General features: G+C 38.8%; 1 protein-coding gene across 1 annotated transcript; it reads left to right on the forward strand.

Moving 5' to 3' along the window:
• The first annotated feature begins 4941 nt into the window (after positions 1 to 4941).
• On the forward strand, positions 4942 to 27428 carry LOC146598054 (zinc metalloproteinase-disintegrin-like NaMP). The gene is made up of 24 exons (XM_085301021.1): positions 4942 to 5026; positions 7797 to 7900; positions 8520 to 8596; positions 10505 to 10583; positions 12246 to 12322; positions 13443 to 13635; positions 14045 to 14107; positions 15197 to 15268; positions 15944 to 16113; positions 16883 to 16967; positions 18284 to 18414; positions 19216 to 19393; positions 19932 to 20021; positions 20448 to 20643; positions 21335 to 21437; positions 22048 to 22204; positions 22826 to 22906; positions 23276 to 23354; positions 24273 to 24360; positions 24709 to 24793; positions 25121 to 25186; positions 26069 to 26146; positions 27215 to 27277; positions 27378 to 27428. Exons 1-24 carry the CDS (start codon positions 4975 to 4977, stop codon positions 27408 to 27410), a joined length of 2400 nt encoding a protein of 799 aa, XP_085157147.1. The 5' UTR covers positions 4942 to 4974; the 3' UTR covers positions 27411 to 27428.

A 27428-nucleotide genomic window follows, 5' to 3' on the forward strand; every position in this document is an offset into this window, starting at 1 on the left:
GTATCAAAAGTTGCTGAACCTTGAGTTAACTATTGACAGTCTGCATTAGATTACGCTGGTGAAGGAGAATCGAGCAAAATGCAACTAACAAGTGGAAGAGAGATGCAAAGATGATGAAGTAACCTTTTTTTTTTTTTTTTAATGAAAAGGGAAGGAAAGAAGGAAGGAAGGAACATGTACATAATTCTTGTCACATACCATGTATGTCTATGATCTTCTCCAAGGCAACAAAGATGACAAGATGTAAAAAGTTTGTAATGAGTAAGGGTTTGTAATGTAATCATGATCAGATGAAAGTCTGTGATCTAACTAGAGCCACTGAGAAATAAACTGGCTGGTGCTCACTGAGTTAGTTTCAGTTATAGTTTTGGTGTAAGTATTTTACCTTATGTTAAAGATTAGCAATACAAACCTAGCCACATGCTGCACATAAGCTGAGAGCGGGCAGTTAACAGCTGAAGGGATGCAAATTCCCAGCTACTCTGAGTAGGTCTAAAGCAGCCACCTGATTTTATCTTTCAACTGAAAGCCAGCATGGTAGAAAGACAAAGCATTGAAGACTGGCAGCTAAGGAAAAGAAGGGTAATTCACTTTGGGAATGTGTGAGACAACAGAGGCCAGCACAACAAAAAGCTTTATGTATAAAGAGCTGGTTTTAAAGAAGAACTGTAAATCTGATCCAAAGGCCCTGGAAAGCAATAGAAGGTCTTCTGTTGACTTCAGTGGGTTTTGGATCAGCTCTGAAAATGGAGGGGAAAGGCCTGGGCTGGCAAGTAGCAGGCAGGTTGTGGGGAGACTGGAATGCAGCTGAGAATAGACAGAGGAAGCAAACAGGAGAGTAGGGCTGAAACCAGATGGAAAAGCCATATGGTTTTGTTTGAACATCAGAGAAAAATAATATGCAAGCTGGCTTGGGTTGAAGCTCTGGGAAAAGAAAATGGAGGAAGGCGGAAGGGAGGTTACTATTAGAGCTGAACCAATGGAGCCATGGTTGGTCTCGTGACAGCTGAGTGTGAAATGCCACATCCTTTCCCTGAAAGTCCTCCTAGGAGGAACAGGATGTGGACACTCTTCTCTTTGCTAAGAGGCAGAACTGCTGAACTATTTGCTGAGACTGTTGCAGGTTTGGATGAAGGAAAAGAAGAAGGGAATGAATGGAGCTACATGGARGAACAGAACATCACCCTTCACCTGCTTATCTCTGTCTGTAATAATTGTATGGGTCTTCCTTACTGTTGYGTCTCAACATATTCCAGTCTTTCATGTACCTAATTCTTACAACAGCCTCTAAACATCAAGGTAATGATATCCTCATGATCTACCTGCACAAGTGTGGAATGGAAGCATAAAGAGATTTAGAGTCAAATTTTCAACAGTATCTAGGTGAATAAAATAAAGATGCAAGTCCAGGAAGATTTTCAAAATACCTGTGCAGGTTAGGTTTTTTATGTCCATTGAAGTACAGGGAAAACAGATATATAAACTGGTCAGCCTTGAAAATCTCCATTAAGTGCATTAGTACCTTTCGAAATCTTTTTCAAAGTGACCTGACTTTAGGACAAGGCAGTAACAAAAGTGATCCAAACCCTCATTTCTTCCTGAGCCCAGCCTACTGCCCTAGCATAAAACTATCATTTTATTTTTAATACTGATTTTAATCTCACACAGGCAGGTTTTGTGCATGCCCTTAGTATAGGGACAAATTTCACCTTTTCCTTTCCCTCTTTTAATCAAGCAGATAGGTTCTGATTAAAAAAATACCATTATTCTAGATACGGAAATTAGTGGTGGAACAAACTTGTCATTCAATTTCACCCACACAGGAATGGAAATTACTTACTTAGCCATTGCAGAATTGTTAAGAGGTTTCAGAAAGTCAGAGGTAGCTCTCCTGTCACCTGAATAGATCCTCTCTGGATGGATACTTCTCAGATCACCTATGGAAGATGCAGCTACAATTAGACTATTCAAGAGTCACTGAAGCAAGGGCATAATCGTTAAATGTTTCTCAACTCACAAACAGAGGTTACGTCCAAATCCCTTTTGACTTTACCAAAGTCATTCACCATATCACCTCCTAATGCTGGCATTTTGCTAGGATGTTGTGCTCATTCATAAACATAACTCTTCTTTACACAGTGTTCCAAAGTACAGCTTATTAAGAACATCAGGTTAGGAGATCAATGGAATCAGTACATGGTTTTCAAGTACGTGATACAGAGAGAATGACCTGAGATAAATGCTGGGATGGCAGCCATTCATTTTAAAAACAGTTGTTCATAATTTTAATTATTTTTGTAAGGCAAAGAGGTGATCCAAGAACACATTGCTTTTTTTCATTTATAAAATTTAAAATACTAAAATGCCTACCTTCTGCATTAAGCTTTTTCTTCACAGAGCTAGAAAGAAACCGACATAAATTACGTTATTCAGCCCCTCTCTGCTGCTCCCCGTGATTGAGAAGAATGCCTGGACAGGAGTATGTTCAACCCATGCACAATGATGCTTTGTGAACTCTTTGCTCGAAGCACTTTTCACAACTTGGGGCAGCGAAACTGTTCAGTTTGGTGCACAAGTTTTCTTATAGAAAGTAAGCTCACTCAGACACTGAGCTATATAGTATCGCAAAGACATTGCTACCAAAGAGTGTGCCTTTGCCGGGAGTGCCAGAGAAAGTTCGGCTCCCAGCGCAAGCAAGAGAAGTTAAAGGACCACCTCTAACGACGCTCTTTGGTGAAGCACAGCACTAGCTAAAATTTGTCWCATCATAGAAGCAGGAATAGAAAAAGAAAACAGAAGAACGTTGATTTGGGKTTTGGTGACGTTATCACACATCACCAGAAGCCCTGGGTTCCAGCCCGTCTGTGGAGTATGGCTTTGAGGYTAGTCATGAGGGCTGTGGCAAACAGATGCCCTTTTCCTCTTTCAGACCTTTTTCCTGCCACTAAATTGGGCTCCAAGGAGCCATAAGCACTTGCAGAGCCCATTCACAGCCAACATTATGCTGGAAGAACACAGTGTTTGTGCTAGCACATCTCGGAGCCAGCTCAGAGCCCAGATAGTGTGTCTGGGCTACACTTACKCTGTGAATGAGTATTTTACACTTCCACATGCCCCGTAAAAATGCCCTGCTACTGCCAAAGTGGAGGCCATAGCCTCCAAAGAAGCAGACTAAATAAATCCAAAGGCTCTAATATTAAAGAGAAGAAGCTAGAGAGCAGGGAAAACAAAGCATAGGGTTTATCTGAGCTCAGGGCCTCTTCCGAGCACAGGCATTCAGCCCGGCATCCCGAAGAGCAACCGAACCCAAAGCAATGCACTTTGGGTGCCCTACGCCCACCGCAGATGAGAGGACAGCTATCCTGTACTCAGCCTGGGCCACTCGCAGCAGTGCAAAGCAAACACAAAAAGAGGTAAAGTTCCTCTGCTTCTATCCAGAAGCATTTTACATCCATTTTATAATCACTTAGCCTCAGCGTAACACTTAAACAAAGCAAAGAGAAACAGAGAATTAGGCCTTTGTTTTAGAATTAAGTTTTAGTATTAAATTGCCAGCTTTGCACACAAATTTATTATTGAAGCTGGCTTTGGATACAAACTGTTATTAATTGGTATCATTTCATACTTAGTAAAAGGTCGAAGCCTGCTAACTGATTGCACCTAACCTCTCCCAGAAAGTCTGAAGAATTAGCAAATGGTCTTATTACTAAGTTCTCATCTTTGCAAAGAAGAGCTAAACCTAAGGGGAACTGCTTGTTCTTACAGTTTCAGATTTCAATGTTTAAAAATCAGAACTTCTCAACATGTACCTGAGATACATTTGTAAGATTTACTGGATAACTATTTCTAATAGATGCAGGAATTTTTGTGACTCAGCTATGTCAGTAAACATCCTCCTGCAGATTTATATTTACATATATATATATATATATATATATTTCTAAATGAATGCAATGAATGACATGTTACTGTGTAATGTGTAAAGCTAATACAAATTTATACTCATATACTGCAGACAGAGGATATAGTATGAGCCAATCTAGTTGTTCTTTGCTCTGTAATAGCTATTCTAACACATGAAAATAGTTGTGCTTATATGAAGCAGCTCTATTTGACATAGTTATGGCCGCAACAACTGCATAGTACTATTTTATTACAACTGGCAAAGTTAATATGGTAAGTTTCTACCTAGACATTTAGACAGATATTTTGATTACTCACTTGTCCACATTACATTTTAGTTAGATGTCTGCCACATGAACTCAAAGCAAACATTACTAATACAGATGGAAGGGGCAGCAAAGGACATACATGGTGTTTATACTACAGATATGATTCACAGACTCGGCATTACTTGTACCTTTACTAGTGCTCTAAACCCTACCCTTCTGCACAGATCGAATGGTAATCAGCAGGAACTGAACCACATGGGTAATGCCAGCCCTGACTGCCTGTGTGATACCCAAGCCCTCTGGTTCCTGTTCCTTGTGCCACCAGTAGTGCCTGCTGCTTGCCAGGATCCAGCTACTTTCATCCGGTTTTTACACATCCAAATGGACAAACGGCCATCATTCAAATGCTGACATACCATAGGAAGGGTGTCACGCACTGTGAGTGCTTGTTACTATTTTATCTTTTTCAATGGCCAGACTAAATAAAGAGAACGTTTGGACAACACCAGTCTCTTATTTTTTCTCTGATGAGCAGTTTTGGAGAACTTATTTCAAAAAAGTAATCAATATATTACAATTCTTGTGACACTAACTAACCAGCAGGAACTTCCGCTTGCTGCAACACTTTGTGACTTGAAAATTGGGCAACACCTTCAGTAAACACTTCCTCATATAGGAACAAGAATAAAGCTGAACAACCCACTCGCTCCTGTTCATTGCGCAGGAGAGCTTAAAACACAGATAAGCTGCAAACCAGACTTCCCGAGACCGAAAAGACCACTGCTAGACCAAAGCAACTGAGATGACTAATAAACTTCTTGTTTCTGTTGTTTGGCTATGTTTTCTGCGACAAGGTAAGTCCTTGTATTTTTTTTTTCCTCTTTTATAAATGTTTGCTAAGATTATTTTCCATAGCTTTTATAAATTTTTAATTATTAACCTGCAGATATTGAAGAATAGCAAATAACYGAAGAAAATGTTATTGCTAAAATCAGAGAGTTTTTTTTCTCTTACTATTCAAAGCAATTACTTTAAATTCTCTAGCCAGAGAAATATTTACTTGCTTAAAACTGGTCACAGAACAAGTTCATTTTGCAAGCCAATTAAGAAAGTACTTCCTCTGCAAGTGATCTGAGAATTTATCCAACTGGGACAACCTACTACACTGACAAAGCTTTGGCAATTAAAGGAAAGAGTTTTATCTGAATTCTGTTAATGATGTTACCTGAACTAAAATAGTTAGCACCCTTATTATCTTAGGCTGTGAGCAGAGAAATTCAAACAACTTAGCCTTAAGAGACCTCTCATTTTCTTTCCACGCGCACTGTTTCTTTCAAGTCATATAAACAGGGAACAGATTTTTTCAGAAGGTGGCATGCATAAGCATGCACAGGTTTTGTATACATAATCACACGTGTAATTTGTATTCAGGCAGGTATTTTTGTGATTTCACTATCTGCATAGAATACCTGGAAGCACACATTTCAAATGCTTAAGGTGTTATGTATTTCATCTCTTGATAAAAACAAATTTTCATTATTAATGAAATCCTCACTGTAATGGTATTTCTTCCTCATTTAGGTTGTTTGGAAAATTACATGATTATTTGTTCCTCATTAGAACTTTTTGTAGCTGTTGAATGAAGCCCAAGGAACCTCCTTCCTCCCAAAAGTTACTGACTCGAGATAATGCCTAAAGCAAGATGAAGCTAGTATATACCAAGTTGATTGAAAAGTTGCCTCTAAGGAACAATTAGTTCCAGAACAAAACTAACCTGTTTTCCTCGAAATACTGCTTGTATTCTACTGCAGGAAAAAGTCAAGTTTAGTTCTGAGTCCCTGTTCAAATCCAGCCTAAATTTGCACTATCTGGGCTACAGTCTGCCTCCTAAACAGAGCCTGCATCAAGGAATGGATAGATAAAATTGGGGCACAGAATTGTTTCCAGAGGCCTAAAATATTACTTTGATCACTGCATGACAACATACTTTAAAGAGAAGGGAAATCCTGCAAAGTAGAAGATTTTCTAAAAGTTAAAAAAAGATCACTTGCTTAAAATTTAAAACATCATTGTTATTTACAACAGCAAACTTGCATTTTTGTTTGCTAACAGGGCACGCATGGATATTTACTGTGTACTATGCAATTGCTTAGCTGATGCAAGGTAACTTGGTAGGGTTTATTACTACTGTATCATCGCGTCCTTCTCTACAGCACTCAGCCTTGTCCAGATAAGGCCAAGCTGAATTCATTCTGCAATTAATTTTGGAAAGGGCTTAACCAAGTAAACTATTTATGAAGAATTAACCTATCGATTTGATTGGAAAAATTTGCATGAGCATGTGTTCTGTTGTTGCAGATACAGAAAATTCCAGCAATTGGATGGCACATTCTTGTAAAAATCTCATCTGGAGGCAGACAATTAAAATAGGAGTTGCACTCGCTTTCTTCTTTTTTTTCTTTTTTTTTTTCCTTTTAAATACAGTTTCTAGTGTTTAGTGCTGAGCCTTCAAGAATTTGTCCATTCTGGCAAAATGACCTTTTGTATGAGATTAAAGAGCTTATGAGGCATATAGACCTAGAGTTGCATTGCTAAAAATGAACACATCACTTGTAGGATCCCCAGCTGAGAGCTGCTCTCATTAACTTCAAGTGATGCAACATGTACTGACCACCTCTGCAAGACATACTCACAAATAAAATTTTGTCAGGAATCACTCATGCTTGGAAACAGAAAACATAATCAAAGCACTCCTCATAAACAGTATATTCCTCCAAAACATCCTCTATAGCCCACTGCAGACAGACAGCATTTCTCACAAACAAACCAAGTAAAAAAGGGTTATCTGAGTCATTTAATTTGGATTCCTTTCCACCTTCAAGATTTTCCTACTTAGTCTACCTACAGTATCATATTTCATACAGTATGGTATTTCCTACAGTAGTGTATCTCCTATTCTTTTACCTAGCTTCATTCAAATGCCTTCACCAGTCCTGCTGTCACAAGTATGCAGTCACCCTTGATCTGATTCAATAGGTAAGAGTATGTCTACTGGAGGACTGCCAGGAAGTATTTGTGTGAGACAAGTTGAAACCTTCTTCTAAAGGAGAAATCTAAGTTTGTTCCAGACTCATGGTGAATTCTATGAACTTACTTGCCTATCTGGAGGCAATCTTACCTTGTACATCGTCATGTGACAGAGTTTGGAAATCATTAATTTCACAGAACCATTAACTTAATTCAGGTTGTCTGCAGAATGCAAAGGCCAAGGTTGCACCTTGCACAGCTGGCTTAGCATGTTGGTACAAGAAACCACTACCACTGGGAAAAGAAATCCTAAGGGAATTGCACAAAAGATTTTGACACCTAGAAATAGCCAGGTGTGTCACCTTGTGTGAATATCAGATGACAACAAACCTTATGTTAGATCACATCATGGAGGGTGACTGCTTAGCACACCAGATGAGCACTTCCCAGAACCAGCACTAGGAAAACACAAGAAATGAGTGGTGCAATAGACGGATGAATACACARGACCTAACAACAAGTCCTGACAGATGCAAAATATGCTATTTTAAAAAATGAATACTGTGTTTGCATAAATATACATTTGTTTCTTCCTAGGGAGCACAAGCAAGAAATTACCTGGAGTTGAGCAGTATGAAGTAGTTTATCCACAGAAACTGCACACAATACATAAAAGAGATGCAGGAAGAAACAATGAGGAGGTATTAAGAGAGATAATTCTTATTTTGGGGGGTGGAGAGGGAGATGGGGAAGCTTTTCTGGAGTCAGAGTAGCCTCGGCTTTCAAGGGGAAGGAACTCTGGAGCCCTGAAGAGGATGTCTGCAATATCGATCCCTTGTCTGGTAAAGACAGGCTGTGACAAGTGTTGGGAAGACAGGGAAGTGCCCGTATGCGATTAGTGGATCTTCTGTGCTTTTACCTCTGCACAGACATACTTTTTGATACTACTCAGATTTTGAGTAAACTATGGATATTTTAATCTGAAGCAAGTTAAATCAAATGCTTAAAACTAACCATGTTTTTACATATTTCAAGGTAAAATTATTAAACTTTTTGAAGTTAAGCATCCACTTCAGCACTTTCCTGAATATGCTGGATGTGTGTTTATGATTGCAGGAATGCATTTTCAAAGTTCAGTTTATTCCTCTATTTAACAGCTGTGAAACAAAGTGAGCTCCTGCTTATTCTAGAACTGCCAGACTGCTTATTCTTGGTGGGAATAGGAGGAAAAGAATGCAGCTGGCAACTCAACAACAGCAAGCTCTTCGCGAGGCCAGAAATTATAACAGTCTGTATTCTAACACTTAAATTTGTTTACAGACAAAATACGATGACACAATGGAGTATGGAATCAAAGCCAACGGAGAGGAAGTTATACTTCACCTACAAAAAAATAAGTAGGTTCAGTTCCTTTTTTTGCTTGAATTATTATCCCTCACTGTAAGTGGTTCTGCAGAGCATTCAGTACACCAGGAAATAGGACTTGGGTTCCTACAAAACAGGTAGTTTGATAAATGTAAACTTCCAAGTCCAAGGGGAGTGGAGGGGAGGAGAGGAGAGGAGAGGAGGAATGATTTACTTCAGTAAATTGAAAGAACTACGCAGCCATATACTGTTATTACGAAGGAATGACTAGCCTAACCTGGTAACTCTATTCTCCAGTTTATTTCCTAAATGGCTAAATCTACTGGATGTTCAATGTTTGCATATTAGTTTACAAGCTTTCTATGTCTGTATATTGTCTATGAGTTATATTTATTTGTTCTCTGTTGGTAGAAAGTACAGAGAACAAAAACAAGAAAAATATCCATGAAACAAGGATGTCTGTGTTGGCTCTGTAACCTCTTCGAAAATGGAAAATAGGAACAAAAAATACAATTATCTTCAATAATAAGGCTTCTAACACTCCCTAACTTAACACTACAGCTGTTGGACTTTTTTTATATATATTTTAATATATACTGGCACTTACATAAAATATTTTATGGGAACTGAAAGTGAAGAAAGCTCGCCTCCTTGGCTGAAGAGATTAACAGCACTTAAACAGGCCATGCAGAGGGCATAGAGAAGCAGTGGGCATTGTTACAGAACATACAAAAAAGTCCAATACTATACAGAGCAAACACAAAACAAAGCACAGCTGTGATTTTCTGCTTTCTGGCTTTACTATATTTGACATGGTATCAAAGAAGTCTGTTTTAATAGGTGTATTTCTAATGGCTGTGTAAATACAGTGATGCTATAATCAGTTCATGTTAAATATATACTATAATAAAATGTTTGCCCCAGTTTAAATCTAATCTAAATATCTGAAGGGAAGGAATTATATTGTGCTAGATCCCACTCTTTAAAAAGAAATGGAACTGTGGCAGTTTGGAATAGCTGTCCAAACAAAAATGAATGGAGACTTGGTTCGGTGCTGGCTTCAGAAGGACTATAGYTCTCACTTAACTTTAAGCCAGGGCTGTAGTCTTACTTAAGTGCTCTGCTGGATAGGAGCTGCTGTGCATAGAGCCTTGAGGATCAGCTCTTCAAAAGCAATCACAAATGTGTATGTTAACAAGAAACCCAAAGGCATCATCTCTAGTGGTGGCAGAATTATAGTAATCTATCTCATAGATATGATGTCATCTTTTTAGGGTGCAGAACACATATGTGTCCAAGAATAGAGTTTTTATAGATAAAAAAGAAAAGTCATCTTCAGACAGAATGACTATAAAGGTGAAAGTTTGTGTTAGTAAAGTTATAAAAAATCTGTGAGAAAAAGGATTGGACAATCTTAAAAACATATGCTAGTGTGATCGCAATACATATCTGTGAGCGTGTGCACATATACAGATATATGCATGCACAGGCACACAMGAAGTAAGTGAGTCAGCTTATCCGTTGACCTGTATCTTAACTATTTATCATCAGTGGGGGTGAACTGGGCAGAGAGAACAGAATGGTACCACGTTTCACACCCACTGTGGAGTGTTGGAAACAACTACACAAATTGGAGGCCAAAAAAAAAGGATCAGTATTGCATATGCAGTCATACATTTACTTTCATATCTACCAGGAGATTACTTTATAGCAATAAAATAAGTAGACTTTAATTTTGTTCTTATTTTAGAGATGTCCTTTTGTTTAAGTATGTATTATGAACAGGCACAATTATCCACCCAGCAGCCTTGCTTCCCTAGTCTTTTGATACTAAAAATAACTTGAATTCCCTAAGTGCTTTGTGTGCTATATAATTGCCTCTTTTCTAGATTACTCCAATTTAAGTGTTTTGAATAATAACTGCACTTTATTCTTTGCAGGCATCTATTAGCTAGAGACTATACTGAAACAATTTACTCAGATGATGGTCGACAGATAACAACAAGCCCTCAGATCAAGGTAGCAAACAAAGGTTTCTTTCCCCATACTTGCAGTTTTCAGGAGGTCTGTATGAGATTCACGGGTCCATGAAAGAACAGCACAAACTGGGTTAGGAAAAAAAAAAATAGGTTTTAAGTCCAGGGACTAAGTAGTATAATTTAGGATGCCTGTGAAGGGACAAGGGAGAATGATTCTTGACTTTGGTGGAGCTACACTGGTTTACACCAGTTAAGAATCAGACATACATTTTGCTTTCAAAAAGAAAAGCACTTTTCAGCTCATGGGCTGATGAACACATCTTCTGCTCTTTCATGAGGAAAGGGAGCGGAGCCAGGTCAAAATAAGCATTCCACTGCTTTGGACCTCCTGACTTTGCTCATGTTGTGCAGCTCYGGGACTGCTTTTACACACTAATCTCGGTGAGATCACGGATTCAGATAAACACACATTCCCTCATTGGCTTCCCCCACCACCCACGCTCACAGCAAATCCATTACAGGTTACCCAGGTGGTTTCTCTGAACCATGACAAATCAGATACTCAGATACAGGCATAAAGGAAATCACCATCTAAGTYATTTTTTAATTAACAATGTGCTGATGGGTCTTATCCCATTGCTCTTCAACAAAGCCTTCATTTGAAGCATTTTGTCAATTGTCATGCCATGTGTTTTAATGTATGCAATTTGGAATACAAAATCTAATAATCTTTGCCACAGGGTGATTAGCAGGAACAGGAGAATCTCAGGTGAAATAAGCATGTGTAAAGAATTCTGGGTTGCTTTTTGTAAAACAGAGACAAACTCTGATTGCTCCAATTACTTTCACTCCCTGAAAGGATCCTGTGAAGAGTAAATAGCACCTATATCTAGTTGAAGATAATCTCAGACAGGCCTGGCTATGCAGCTTGCTGAATAAGGAATTCCTACATTGTGACCACTTCATTACGATCTCATTAGTTGTTTCTCTTGCATCCTTAAGAGAAGGATAGTAATTCAACATTTTTTGTTTCTAGTAATTTTCACTTTGTGAACGATTCTTTCACTGTGAGAAAGTTGGCACATTGAGGTGGAAGGAAGATTAAAGAAATGGTAAAGTGAAATCAAAAATCCATGTGAAAAGACATTACATGCAGATTTGAATACTGGTTTACAGGCCTCTATTAAGAAATCTAAGGAAAACATTAAGGGTAAAATTTTCGACAATACTGCAGTGACTTAGAACTCTCTTTGAATACAGAAATGCTCATTAGAACTCAGATCCCTAAATCAATAGCGTCATGAAAACTTTTCCCATAAGCATATGTTTTAATATAATGTATATATTTCAATCTCATCAAAGTTAATGCATTTAATTGTTGGATTAATGTTAAAGGATGTTTCCCACAATAAAATAATTCAGTATGGATCTTAATTCAGCACAGCACATCAGTACATGYTTACTTTTGAGCAGAGAATCTGCATATTCTTATTTTCACAAGTTTTTAGCAGATGCTTAAGTTTGAGATCACCTTAAATGTGCTTAAAACACAGAATGTGAGAAAGATGTTGCTAAGCTAGAGAAAGAGAAGGCAAATCAATCCAGGATGCATAAAAGCCAAGTTTTGAAAAGCATTAGGCCAGTTTACTGCAGTCAATAAGATATGGCCCAATTTGACAATGTATTTTTTCTTTCCAAATAGGATCATTGTTACTATGAAGGTTATATTCAAAATGATGCTGATTCAATAGCAAGTATCAATGCTTGCAAAGGTTTAAGGTAAGATGGAGGTTTGGTTCTCAAAGGGTAACAGTAGCAGACTACACATACTCTGTAAGGCTAAATTTTCCAAATTACATCTTAAGCTACATCCAGTACTGTGAAACAGTATGATATAAAAACTTAAGCTGTCTTGGGGAGAGTAAGGCTGTATAAATGGGTATTATCATTTATTTATGATTACAAGGAAACTAGTTTATAAAGGAAACAAAGGAAAAGTTACCTTTTTATTTCAGTTCCAGAGCATATAAATTAGAAGCTAAAGGAACATCTATATAACTAAATATATACGAATGATTTCATAGTAGATCAGGTCATATGGCCTAGTGTTTGGAATTGCTTTTAGTGGATATTTGGAAATGATGCTTCTAAGCTGCAGGAAACAGCAWTGACACTTCAGCTGTCAATTAGCTGTCAATATGACAATTCAGGTCATATTATTTTCCATGCTAAAGCAGTTACAGGCTCAGGAAGTTTAACTGTTTGCTCAAAAAGATCAGCTAAAAAAACTGTTCGTTTCTAATCATGGAAGCCACAGTGACATAGTGTGAAAGAGCAAGAGGACAGCACTAAGTCTGAGAAGCTGGAGCACAACATTTTCCCAATGGATAATGGGGTTTTGCCAAAATCCAGACTTTGGGAATAGATCTAGCATTGCATGTCAAGTTTACATGTTAACCCAGAATGCTTATTTTGACATTTGTGGATCAAAAATGACTCAAAACTCTCAGCTGCTTTAAATATTTCAGCCTGTCATCTCTATTAAAGATGATATAATATCTTTGGTTCCTCACTGAACTGAAATTCACTTTTCAGTCATTTCTGTCTAGTACAAAAATTCCAAATTTAAATTTAATTAATTCCTAATCCAGTTTCTTGTTGACTGACAGTCTCCTGCTTGGAGACCTCACTTGATCAACCAGAACTTCCAACTGACTCAGCAACTTTGATTTCTATCCTTAAGTTATTGTATATTCTGCCTGCATGCTGCCATATCATATTGCATGGTATGCAATGATCCTTACGCTTATTCTAAATGCTGTTAGATATAATGTTGCTATCTTGACTCTGGCCTATGGATTTGAAAGATCACAGTCTAACCTACAGAAAATTTTCATAGTGGATATTTTGAGACCCACGGTCAGAAATACCTTATTGAACCCTTGGGAACCTCAGACAGAGAAGAACATGCAGTCTATGAATACGAGAAACTTGAAGACAAGTCCATAAAAACCTGTGGCGTAACCAATAGTACCTGGGAACTGGAATCAAAGGACCCCACTGAGATCTTCAAAACCAGCAGTGATCCAGAAGTGAGTATAAATCAGAAAAGAAGCTGAAACCATAGGAGAGCTGCATGACCGGCGTAAATCCCACTTTGTCTGGTGGTGCCTAGAGAAGAGAAGCATGGTGAACAGTGAGGCATACTCAGGTATTAAACAACCAGATCAAAATGCGCCAGTGCTCAGAGATCTGAAGTTAATAGAGCTTCCACCTGAGTTAAGCTCACCTGCACATACTAACAGGTGCCCATGTGCATCTTAAAATATTTAAATACTTTTTAATAAATARCCTACCATTCATCATTTTTTAAAATAAGACATTCCCATTCTAAATGACTTAGCTAAAGAAATACCCTGATAACTAACACATGGTTTTGAAATTGAAAGGATTGAGACTGAAACAAGCTCTGAAGTCATTTAAAATGCATCTTTTCTTTAGATGAAAGCCTATCTGAAAGCAAAAAAGTATCTGGAAGTTTACATAGTTGCAGACAACGCTGTGGTGAGTACTGAAACACATTCTGAGCGYTGAGAAATCTCTTTTGACCCTTTAGAGGCGACCTTTCCAAATACTCATATCCCTGGACTCCTATTACAATTACAGTGCCAAGTATGCTTTACCACAGACTTTGATTAGGAATATGATTTCCTAACATCAAGTGATTTAGAAAATCCCACCTGGAGATGACAAGAATTCAGAATAGATGGCAAGGTATTCATCACAATCAGGGACTTAATAGCTGTTTTTCTGGGGTGGTGTGGGGGGAAGTGTCTTAATGTCTTTTTGGATGAAAACATACCCCACTTATCAGTTGTTTTATAGCTAAGGGGAGGTTTCCAATTTGATTTCTAGGCCTTTAGGCCCCATAGCAATGGTCAGTTGACGGGGGAGGGGGGACGACACCAGTTGTTAAGAGAACACCTCAGCATCCTTCTCTCTCACACCAGCAATATTTCAGACCTTGGCACTTCCTGACCCCGCCAGGAAGCTAGTTTAGTTTGTAGGGTCTGTGGAAGATCCATGTGTCATGTCAGCATCTGAAAGACTGGGCCCACACAGCCAGGGTCAGGGAGGAACTCACAGTGCAGTGATTGCCCTGTTCTGCATGTTAAACACAGATGTACATTCAAAAATGGCCTAATCCTGCTCACACACAGGCTTACCTTTAAGCTTGAGAGTGATCCTAGCTGCAGCAAAATCTGAGTCTTATAGCTACTGCATGCTCACAGTTGAGCTATCCATGCTTGCTATGAGCCTAAGCTTCCTCAGCACTACAAGAGGAATTGATTTCAGTTATAAATAGGTGATGTGCCCCCATCCTAGGCAGGTCCAGATACACTTAAGTCTGACCTAGAATCTCCATAAAATCGAGTATAAATAAAATAATATCAATGCTTACACTTTGTCCTGTCTCTTTGTTCCAGGCTTTGAAATACACTGTCTGATAAAATAATAAATATGAAGATAACAATAAATAGATCAGATATGGTGTGGCTAGAAATGTAGTCTTCAGTGAAGTATTCCTTTTCTTTTCTATAAATCACCTTTTTTTCCCTCTCCTTTCCTGACACCCTATATTTACTTTTTCAGTATAAGAAGTATAAGGAAGATGTTAAAGCTGTAAGAGAAAGGATATTCGGAATAGTCAACTACATCAACACGGTAAGAGCAAATACAGCTAAGTGAAATTGGAGTAAAGTATACTTTTTTCTGTTGCAAGCTTCATGAATTAATAAATTTAGGAAAGGATAACAACTTCCTTGTCATTTATGAAACAAATCTATCTGCTGGGAAAAATATTTAAGAATATGTCCCACTGCATATCTAAAAGCAACAGAAACACAATTTCAGACTAACAACTTACAGTCCACAATGTTTCCCACTACAAACAGTCATAGAGAGTATGCATTTYTCCATTACACTGCCCTTGTGTATTCTTTTGTATTAGGCAAATTGAGTGGAAAGTAGATATAAATGCTGCCATATTCTCCGATGTTATTTCACCTTGCAATCACTTCTTTGAAAAGAATGAACTGATTCTTGATTTCTTTCACAATTCAAATTTATTCAAAAATAATGTTGGAATTTTCAAAGTTTTTAAGCCATTTTTATAGTTGGTTTAATATTGGAGGAAAAGAGGATTTCTTGTTCTGGCTGACTTTTTTGTTGTTGTTTTGTTTTGTTTTGCAAATTCAAAGTGGGGAAAAACTTAAACATGGCTTGGAGTGGACCACATTGCTAGTGACAAACATGGAATAATTACCAGGATAAAGATGTGTCTTTACAAGTCTATACAATATACTTCTTTACTATAGCAATGCTATTTCTCTGCTGCAGGTTTTCAAGTCCATAAATATCTACGTGGCATTAATTGGCCTAGAAATCTGGACAGATAACAATAAATGCCTCTTGAGTCGTGTGGCGGGTTCCACTCTAGACAGCTTCTCAAAGTGGCGTCGGTCAGAGTTATTACAGAGGAAGAGAAATGACAATGCTCAGCTCATCACGTGTGTATCATTGTTTCCTACTTGCATTTCCAAATACGTTAGAGGAATGAGTTCTTAAAAAATTGGCCACCAACCCATTGAGATAATAAACCGGATTTTGTGCTTTCCAGTACTGAGCTGTACTAATTATAGGACTAAAGGATGAAATGCTGGTTTGATGTCTTGCTTCTCCTTGCTTCATGGAGCATGGATTACCCATGAGGATGTAATACTAGGACATAGTGTCTAATGTTTGTATCTGAATCCCAGCAAAAACAGGCAACATAGACATTGGTTATACCTCAGTCTCTCCCTTTCCTCACTCTGGTCACAAAATAGTTGAGTGCCCTGAAGACTGCAGTGCTTTAGTCTTACCATCAAAGGAGCCATGGCATGAAGTTTAATGGCTGTGAAACACAGATTGCCAAACTAAACCAGCGCTCAGTTCACTATTCTGGCTCAAGTGCAACGGCCCTGATTCATGAAAGCACTTTACTATGTCTAAAGCACTTCATCAAGCAGTTTACACTGAAACAGGTGGTTAAATCTTATTAACTGCAATGGAATTCAAGTACACATTTAAAATGAAATGTGCATTTAATTGTGTTCTGATTTGCAGCGATTTTAAGTACATCCTAAATATTATATTAAGTCAGGAGTTGAAAACCAGAGACGGAAATGAGCCTATCYTTAAAGCCTTCAGCTCTGTTAACATAGCTGACAACGATTTCATATGTACTTCCCGATGACAGATTAGTGCACTTCATTCCACCTTTTTTCTTTCTTACAGAGGGTTTGACTTTGAGGGCACAACGGTTGGACTAGCCTTTCTAAAATCCATATGCAGTGATGTATACTCTGCAGGTATTATTCAGGTCTGATTTGTTCTTGTTTACTGTATTTTTTTAAAGGCTTTTCCTTGTCTTTTACTCAACCAACAGAGAATGTTTAAGAAAATTATTAGGTGTGTGACATTTTCAGTTCCCTGTCTGGTTCGTATCATTACTTTATTAGGCTGTGGAAATTCATGGCCAGAGGTTTTATTTTAAATGAAACGCAGAGGGTAAGGAAAGCACACACAAAGCAYAGTATTTGCACTGTTTAAATGTCAGTGTCCAGCTCAGACATCTATATTTGAAGCACCAGGTTCCTGTATAGTCACAGTAGAGATATAAGTGATTCTGTGCCTCCAACTTAAGCTTCCCTCTATTGAAGAGGGTTCCCCGTGCCTAAAGGAAGAGGGCAGGAATACCCTCCTCTCCAACAGATTTAAGAGAGCAGTAAATGATGGCATCTGTCAAAATACAAATCACCAATTTAGTCACTTAATTACAAAAGACTAAGCCATTCCACTTAAAGTTTAGCCTAAATAGGGACATAGATCCAAAAGCTTACCACAACACTGAGAAAGTTGACTGTTGAGCCCACCTTCCTAGGCACAGGCTGTTGGTAAGTGGACTGACCCACAATGTGAACTTCCAGCTTTCTCAGAAATCCACAGCTGACTGTGAAACCAGAATGCGTCTCAAGGTGGGGGTATGCATTCTGCAGCAGCAGGAGGATTTGCAATGCCATGATGGACGAGTACGATCAGTATGCAAGCTTATGCTTTAGGCCATTCCAGAATTGACTGTTATTTATACATTTGATTTCACTCTCAAAAGAGCATGATTTTTCCTTTCTTTACTCCTACCAAACAGCACAAAATATCAAGCTAAGAGTGAAGACGGAGCACAGCTTCCACCTTTCCATTTGCTGCACACACAACATCACATACAAAAGTTACCTTGGCGTAACAAGCAATAAAAACATCACACCCATGTAATTATCCAAAGCACACAAACAACTATCCAAAGAGAGGATTAGGAGGTTTAGATATTCAGTTCCCCTTAATATTCAGTTGTTACTTGGCTGCCCAATTCCCTCATGTTTACTTAGAAAACAATTATACTATTTTACTTATGTTGGTTAGTGGTATGATCTCAGTCTTAAGCTATTATACATAATCCAGACTAACTGTGGAATAGATGCATGTATGAGCTTGGATTGACTGACAGATTAATGCCTTGTGTAGTGGCATGGATAATTTCACTTGAAGTAGAATTGTCCTATTTCTTAACCACATGGTTTTCCTGATGTTCCTTTGTTCTAAAATGCTCATGGAAATAATAGGCTGCTCTCATTTCCACAGGATCATAACAGAAATGAAATTGCAGTTGGAGCTACCATGGCACATGAGATGGGTCATAACCTAGGCATGAGTCATGACACCAAGGCCTGCACGTGTAATGCCAAAGTTTGTATCATGACAGATACTGTCAGGTAGGCATTTGCAAAGAAGGGAAGTACTTTAATGCCTGGGGGCAGTTAGTGATGGGCTTTGGACAAGCTGCCAATTTCCTAAATGGTGTAGTTATTTTTGTCCTCTGACATTCAAATACACAAAAGGAAAGAAAAAAGAAAAAAACCCAGAAAGTGAGGGGCATCCCATTCTGAGTTCCAAGCTCTTGTAAGACATTTCTAGATGGACACCTAAAAAAAAAATCATTAGTCACTTTTGGGAAGCCCTTACTTTGCATGCATGGAAGGTTCTTCATATTATGCTATAAATAATCACAATATCTACTTCTTCCTTAAAATGATAACAGCATGACTTTTAGATTCATCTAAAGTATATGTCTCTTCTCCAGCCTAAAGATATTTCCTGTGAAAATCACACTAYGTGCTTGCACTTTCAATAAATATTCATTTGAGCAGTTCAGGTGAACTTTAATCTGTTTTTAAACACCTTCAGCTTCTGCTAGACAGCCCAATGGAAAACTCCTAACGCCTGAACCACCCAGATATGATCTGTATAGGCCTTACTTAAATCTTTGGGATGTGGACTTTTTTATATGCAGTGTTTACGTTTACTCTATTGTTTTTTCCATCTAATGTGTTTGTTTCCACTGTTTTTCTATTATAACTGCAAGACTGGATTGTATTTATTAATTTATGTATTTAGAAAAATGGCTGTATCTAACAATTTAGGGCAAAGTCACTTGTTCATTTCTCTTCTAAGTGGTACTGCTTCTCCTTGTCTATGCCAATTCTAACATAATTCCTTCTGCTTTCTCAATATAGTTCTATAATCCCCCAGAAATTCAGCTCATGCAGCCTCCAAGATTTTGAGAAATACATGTTGAATGACATGCCAAAATGCTTAACTAACACCCCAGATATAAGTAACATCGTAGCCCCTCCAATCTGCGGAAACAGCTTTGTGGAAGAAGGGGAAGAATGTGACTGTGGAACTCCTCAGGTATCTACATATAACTTTGAATAAAATAATACTTGGAAGAGGCAAAAATTCAGGCTGTGTAATAGCTGGCTTTTGTTAGTATCCAAGATAGCCAGTTCAAAGCTAGCTGAACTATTTCTGCAGCAACTGTGGTCACCAAATTGCTGATCTGCAATGTAGTCATCCCTATAGCGTGCAGGCAGAATCATGGCAGGGTAGACTGCACAATGTGGTGAAGCTTACTGTGCAGACAGAGGAACTCCGAATGGGGAAGAGCTCTCCACATCAAATCATCTGAGAGGAAATGAGCAATTCACCCGCATCACTTACATCTGCACTTCATAATCAAGCATACTTCATACTCTCGCATGAGCTAGCTGAGAATGACTGACACAATTTGTAGCAAAAACAGTTTTCAGAGAAGCAATGGGCAGGTGCAATCTATCCTTTTCTCTCTCAATAACCTGAGCAGGATGGTACATTAAGAATAAAGTAAAGATGGGACCCAAAATGTGAAGCACTACATCAGAGCTCTGATTCCTCTCTGATTCTGTCACAGGAATGCACAAATGCCTGCTGCAACCCTGAGACATGCAAACTGACCACAGGTTCTCAGTGTGCTCATGGGGAGTGCTGTGAGAACTGCCAAGTAAGACTTCTTTTCCCCTCTAACTTCTCTTATGTTTTCTGGATTATATTTTTGGCCTTGAAAATGCAGAAGTACATCTTTCAAGAGAATTAACTGCCATTGTTTGTAATTACTGACACAGCACAGTAATGAGAAGCATGCTTTGCCCATCCCAGACTACCCTACAGCTATTGATTTACAATCTTTCAACATCCTGGTGAAATGATTTTTTCACATTTTCTCCTGGAAAAACAACTGAGGCACAGCYAAGCCACAATACTGTAAACAGGCGTAACCAAATCAACATTAGATAAGGACATAGCCTTTAATATAATTTGTACAGAAAGAGTGGGACTCTTTCTAAATCCCCTCATTTTAGTCTTCTCATTTAGTGTGATATTTAAAAGGCATGGAGAAGCGGTGTGTTAAACACAGCATTCCTTTCAGCATAAAAAACCAGGAGCTGTTTGTCGCGAAGTTAAGCATGACTGTGACCTGGCTGAGATGTGCACTGGCTTTTCTGCAAAGTGCCCACCGGATCGGTTCCGTGTGAACGGATATCCTTGCAACTACGGCGAAGGTTACTGCTACATGGGAGGTTGTCCCACCCGGGAAAACCAGTGCAAAGCTTCTTTTGGACCACGTGAGTACAAGCTGGCATTGAAAAACATAAGGCTGTCTAGTCAAAGAAAGAGACAAAGGTAGACTTTGCCTAATGTCAAATCATCAAAGATCTTTCTGTTATCAGGAATAGTAGGTCTATATAACTGAGTTCTAGTTTGTAGCATATACTTAATTACTATTTTTATGTTTACATTATACGTGATTRTAATTAAATGAGCTGAAGTCCACATCATACAATCTATTTCTAGAGGAAAAGGGAAGTGGCAAGCTAATTCCTCTTTTGCACAATGGTGATAACTTTGCAATCACGCTGGGTGAAGGTGGAATTCTTCGTTTTATAGATTGAGAATACACCTATATTTCAAATGAATGTTCAAATTTCCTATTAATAGGACTATCACTGCTATTCAATATTTTTCAGTTAAAATTTGCATTTGTTTCCAAAAGCATGGAGCCTGCAGAATATGACGGCACTCTTAAAATATCCCTCCCCTTTGCATACCTTCCTATTTTTTAAGGCATGAGATGGCTTACCTTCTTCTCCAGTTCTGACTGTGTCCCTTCTCCTTAGGCAGGTTTGTATGGGCTATAGAAAACCCACAGGATAGGTGTTGCTTTATGCACACAGAAACACGATGAAATCTAACCTAATTACAGCTTTTCTCCTAAGCTCTTGATATAATTGCATATCTCGCTTTCCTTTTCAATAGAGGCTACTGAAGGTGCAGCTTCCTGTTACCGGATGAATGAGAAAGGGGTGTATTATGGATACTGCAGAAAAGAAAAAGGTAGTCACTCTCCATGTAAGAAAAAGTAAGTACCATGTTACAGGACTGTGGTGTTAAATTCGCTAGGATCTGGGAAAAGAGATCATTCCTATTCAAATTAAGAGACAAAAGCATAGAGCACTGTATTTTAGATGGCACATATATCCATGTATGCCTTTTCTTTCATCTTCAGTTTGAGTTGCAATAAAGACAATTTTGAAGAGGAATCTGATTTCCAAATAGTGTTCTTACACAAAGAAGGAAACAAAGGAAACTGTCCCAAGATCACCCTGAGTAAAAACGAATGCATGTACATACCTGTGCAAGTCTGCTTGTTAAGATGACTCTCTGCATATGTGCACATGCATGTGTAGATAAGGAAATGGAAGGGAATTTTTGGGCAGGGAACTTGAACTTTGGGTGAACCTCATTTCAGCAAAATAAGTCAGGCTCCTTAGTAACCTCAATAGAAGTAAAAAATCTGACATGTTTTACTCATAAACTGGCCTCAAATCACTATAGGCCAAAATTCATACCTCTAGTTGCTTCTTTGGAGTTCCTGTATGGACACAGCGATTTCAAACTGGAGGAGCAAACAGCTCAAGATTTTTTTCTGTGCCATGTCATTGTTCTAGCAACTCTTGCTCTCCTTGCAGAGATATAATGTGTGGGAAGTTGTTCTGTGCTGGGGGAAAGGATATGCCTCTTTACGGGAACCTGGTGACTTTTGAATCATGCAAAGCAAGCTTTCCAAGCCAGGGAGAAGTAGATCCAGGGATGATTCTCAATGGAACCAAGTGTGGGAATGGAATGGTTAGTGGAAGAAAGCTTTTATCCTATTTCTTCTTTCAGTCTTGCTTACATCATCAGCACTTTTGCCAGACAAGAAAGATTTTAAACAGGGAAGACTGAGGCGGACGTTATACTTGTGATCTGATTTGCTATACTTTCTGCCTTACATCTAGTACAGATCAGTTGAGACGCAAATGGAAACTGTTATCCTTCTCATTTCCTTATGCTTGACTGCTGTTTTGCTTATTTTTCATTGATAGGAATGTATGTGGCAGCAGAAATATACTTTTGCACTGAAAGATTAAAAGGTCACAAATACATTACTATTTTAATCAATTATTTCCCTAATGGATGTGCTAAGCATCACTGACTGCTATGTCCACATTTCTTTGCTATACATTTCTACTTAGAGGAGGTTTGAGGAAAAAATGGTGAAGGATGGAAGAAGGTCAGAAAGCAGTGTTATGAAATATCCAAAGGCTGAAATTGTATCAAACTTTTAATGTGGGTTTGGGTGATTTGCATACCTGTTTCTATGCCTCCTTTCGCTCTTCATCACTTCGCATAATAATGAGAAAGCTCAGAATGTTCTGAAAGCCACTTGTCTTGGATGACATGTGCCATGCGCCATGCATGTTTCAGGTGTGCAGCAATGGAGAATGTGTCTACGTTGAAGATGCCTTCAGATCCACCAACTGTTCTGCCAAGTGTACCGGACATGCGGTAAGATAGGAGCTTTTGATGCTATCAATCTTAAGAAAACAAGTTGATGCAAATCAGCTATGGACCTCATTGATAGCATTATTATTATTTTTCAAGCCTGCTGCTATGTGTGTTATGCTGTAGCTTCCACTGCAAAAATATCTGCAAAAAAGGCACAAGATAGCAGACAAACAGGCCTGTCTTCCACTGTGTAAAAGAAGCTCTGTTATTACAACTGTTACATTTTAGTCCAAGGGAAAAGAGAGGGAGTTTCTAGACCTAACTTCAGTAATYTTATCAGGAGGCTAATCCAGAGCCACTGAAATTTTATTACATCACCATCACTCAGGTTTCCACCCTGAGTATAATCCTGGCTTTATGCTTCCCTAGGTGTGTGACCATGAGTTGCAATGCCAGTGTGAAGAAGGATGGGCACCACCAAACTGTGACAGCTCGACAGCAGTTACCAGTGAGTACTGTACAGCCACAGATTCAGCAGGCTCTGCCAAAAACAGATTGAAATGAAAGTTTCTTTAACTCCAGTGAGACAGCACTACTTGTACTGTCAGTCTTTGCAAATATGGCACATGTAAGTCCCTGATTTCTGCACCTTTTTGAGTCACTGTAGATTGCATGAATGACTAGAGCAAGCTATTTTCTTTATAATCTGATGAAACTGATACATCTAAGATATAAATAGCATGGCAGGCTTTGTCTTTCTCCATCCTGAGATAACAAATACACCATATTAGCTTGCTGTCAAATTTCTGCAGAGGCAAGCTCCCCAGAGGTTTTGCTGCGAGGGAGGCCGGCAAGGTGATTTCTTTATCACCTGCATAGAACTGACCTTTTCCTGATCTACCTTATGGGAAAAATACTTTCTGTAACTTCCACATGGTTGGGAAAAGAATGCTTTCTGAGCCTTTGCTATTATATATCTTTCTCTTCTCTGCACACCCACTAGAGCACCAGTAACTCTCCAATATCATGCCTTAGCCTTAGAAAAGCTTTGTTGAAGGAGAATTGTGAAGCCTTATATAAGTAAGGCATGTATTGTACTCATCCTTAAAGAAAGAGAGTAACTAGAACAAACAGAAATGAAAAAGCATGATCTGTGAGGACAGGTGGAAAYGACTGGATATGTTTATTCTAAAGAGAGCTCAGGCAGTAACAAGTCTTCACATATGACAGAAATAGCAAGAAAAAATTCCTCTCTGTTACCATTTGTGACAAGACAAGAAGCCATAAGCTTGAGCAACAGTGAGGATAAGTATAGTGTAGATGCCGCAGAAAAAATTACCTTGCCAATGGTAGGGAAGGGAAAACTGCTTAGCAATACTTGGTCTTTCAAGAAACAGCAACTTGTGTTTCTGACTCTTTCTGACAGGTTTCGCTATCATTGCTGGTGTGTTGGTTGTCCTTGCTGTCACAGCAGTAGCAGCAGTGTTACTTATCCATTTCCGAGTATTTAAGAGGTAAAACACTTTCCCCATTGAGAAAAAATAGCTAAAATCAGGCAACTTCTGGATGGGTTTTAGGGTGAAGCTTTCAAAGGGGGCGAAGGGCATCTGGAAGGACTCTGAATGAACTCTGGGATGTCAAGGACATTTACCGAGATGTTCTATAAATCCTATAATCAGGAGAGGACTGAATACTTGAAATCGTAGCTCTCAAGATTAAACCCACAGTAATCAAAAAAAGGGAGGGGGATAGAAAAGACATGGCCATACAGCAGGCCAAGAGGAATAAGGCAAGCATTCACTGTAGCAATTTCATTTAGGGTAAGATGTGTGTTTGTAAGTTATATGTTTATATTTACATAGCTGCCAGATCAGAAGGAGACATGGAGCCAGAAACCAAGTCTTTGTGAATCAAGAACACCCTGCACCAGTGGTATCTGCCCAGAAGGTAAGCGCAAGGAGGCGCCGGGACCCCTACAGCCTGCCTGGGGCAATGCAGATGTCTCCCTAGGAATACAACAGAGGGGCCAAAACACCAGAACTTGTCAGTCAAAGCACACTGCATTTCCAGGAGACTTTCTAAATGCTTATATAGTGCTGAGAGGAGAGCGCTGCAAGTCCCAGCACTGTGAGGGAGTGGGTAAAGCACATGGCACTAAGCCAGGTCCCTGGGTGACCTGCAGCAGGTGGGCTGCAGTGGAAGGCTGTAAGCAAAACTAACATAAAAGAGTTTGTCACAAGGCCTTTATCAGATCTAATTGTTCCCTATTTTCAGATGAATGACAAGAAACTTCTCCTTCCCATACCTCCACCACAGGAAAACAAACCACAGCGTCAGAGTGTAAGTACTTCTAAAAAATTTCCTTGCTTTCATGTTTATTTGGGGATAGGCAGAGCACAGAGGTCTGACACTATAYTGCTGACCCACAATGGTGTTCTGGTCCCAAAGGCTGTAGAAATCACTGCACTCCAGATACAGCCCTGTACGTTATCTTTAGCATAAACCATCCCAGACCTAACATGCAAAATTCACAGAGTCAAGGCACAACAAAAACCATGCAATCTGACTTCCCAGCGGTCTCCTTATTGACCAGTAGCACACGTAATATGGAGGTATCATGGTCAGATGACTTCCCTCCTTCAGAACTGGCCCCATTATGAGCAGAGATGAATCCAAATTATACATAAACAGCTTTAAAGCTGTGAAATGTGGTTCTGGAACCAAAAGTATGAACCTTCAACTCAAGGCACCATGAAACATGAATCAAGATAAATAACACTATTCAAGGGTGCAGGTTTGGATGTCTAAAGCTACATGAAGAGAATATATCATACAAATTACTGATTTTATTTATATGAATCCAGGTCAAATAGAATGCTCCCCTCTGGAAGTGTTTATATTAAAAACATAGGAATTAAAAGGACAAAGTTATAAAGACATGTTTTCAGGTGTGAGGTATTAATAAAAATGCTGTTGAAGATCATAAAAAAAAAGCCTAACAAATCCTAATGTAGCAAAATTCTTCCTTTTCTCAGTGCAGCCAGGAATACACTAATGAGCTTTTTAAGTGTGGGTTTGTTCTGAAATGAATGCATGCGTGCTATTTTAACACACTTTCTACACAGAACACAAGCCTGCACATGTTCTCAGGGGAATGTGCTGATACACATATACATAATATGTATACACAGGCAGTATGTTTTTTATTCTCCTTTTTAACAGCCTGCCGTAAGGCCAAAAGGTCCCCCGCCTCCCRTCCCACCTACCAAACCAGCCACTTCTCAAACAGAAGAGAGCTTTGTAAGTATAATCCTCAAAACTTCATGTCTTTCACCTGAGTTGCGCAYGAAAGCAGATGCCAATTAATATTTTGAGTTTCTGACTATACAAGAAGAAATGGCAGACATTCAGACCACGTGTTATTTAGAGTAGGAGCCATCTTTTTTGCCATGTAATCCTAAACCAAACAAATATTTTTAACCCGTGCCAAGGAGTCCTGTATGCCATCACAAGTACACCTCATGAGCACAGAGTGCACACCTGCAGAGATTTCAGGCATAAACATCATGATGYAAATGATGAGCATCTTAGCTACCATAGATGTTTGCAATAGATGTTTTGCTAAGATCTGGCACTCACTAAAGATGCCACTTGTGAGTGGATCTCCATCAATGTGCTGTTTTTTTTTTTTTTTTTATTATTTTTATTTTTATCAGAAGAACATTTGCTGTTAACAAACCCCCAAAATCCTACATAAAGAAACAAAAATCCATCTTTGTTTGTTTGTTTTTTTTTATCAGAAGAACATTTGCTGTTAACAAACCCCCAAAATCCTACATAAAGAAACAAAAATCCATCACTTGGGTGTTAAGCACTTCTGTGTCTGAGCCTCCTGCCTATCTGATATTAGGGTCAAAGACCAATCCTCACACTAGCAACCTAACTGCATGCTACTGCCTGCATGAAGACAGACTGATGAGGACTCAGAAAACACAYGGGCTTAACTGTAAGGACAGATTCAAATTCTATTGTCTTTATAGATACGCTCCTCAACATGTACCTTGAGCACCTCATCARCTTTAGCTTCCTGAGCAGCCTACCTGAGCACAGTTGCTTGATACAGATGAATTTACACACTGATATAGTTAGGGGCTCTTCTGAAACAGGAGATCTGCAGCCCTGGTATATTTATACTATTGTGCCTTTTTGTATGCGGACAGATTAACATAATTCACCCCTAGCTTTTCCACTCGGAAAATGCTGTAGTAAATAGATGAGATCACAGTAGCAGCAGCTGAGGTCTGAGGAGGTTCCGCAGCTGCTTAGACATGAAAGCATAAAGACATCTAAACTATATTTTTATTATAGGCACCAGAAAGAAAACCTGCTCCTTTCCCAGTTCCCAAAGGCAAACCTCCACCTCCACCAAAGGTAACTTGAGTTCAGATGCAAATAGCAATTCTTCTAGGATGTCATTTGCTGAAATTGCACCAGCCACAGTGATTTGTCTAATTCTTTCTTTTTTATTTAGGCTTTAAAACCTCCTGCTAATCCTAGAGTGTGAAGTGTCTGAAGTAGGGCT

The sequence above is a fragment of the Rhea americana genome, unplaced genomic scaffold, assembly GCF_003343005.1.
Source record: "Rhea americana isolate MKP2758 unplaced genomic scaffold, rheAme1 scaffold_171, whole genome shotgun sequence".
NCBI classification, from domain to species: domain Eukaryota; kingdom Metazoa; phylum Chordata; class Aves; order Rheiformes; family Rheidae; genus Rhea; species Rhea americana.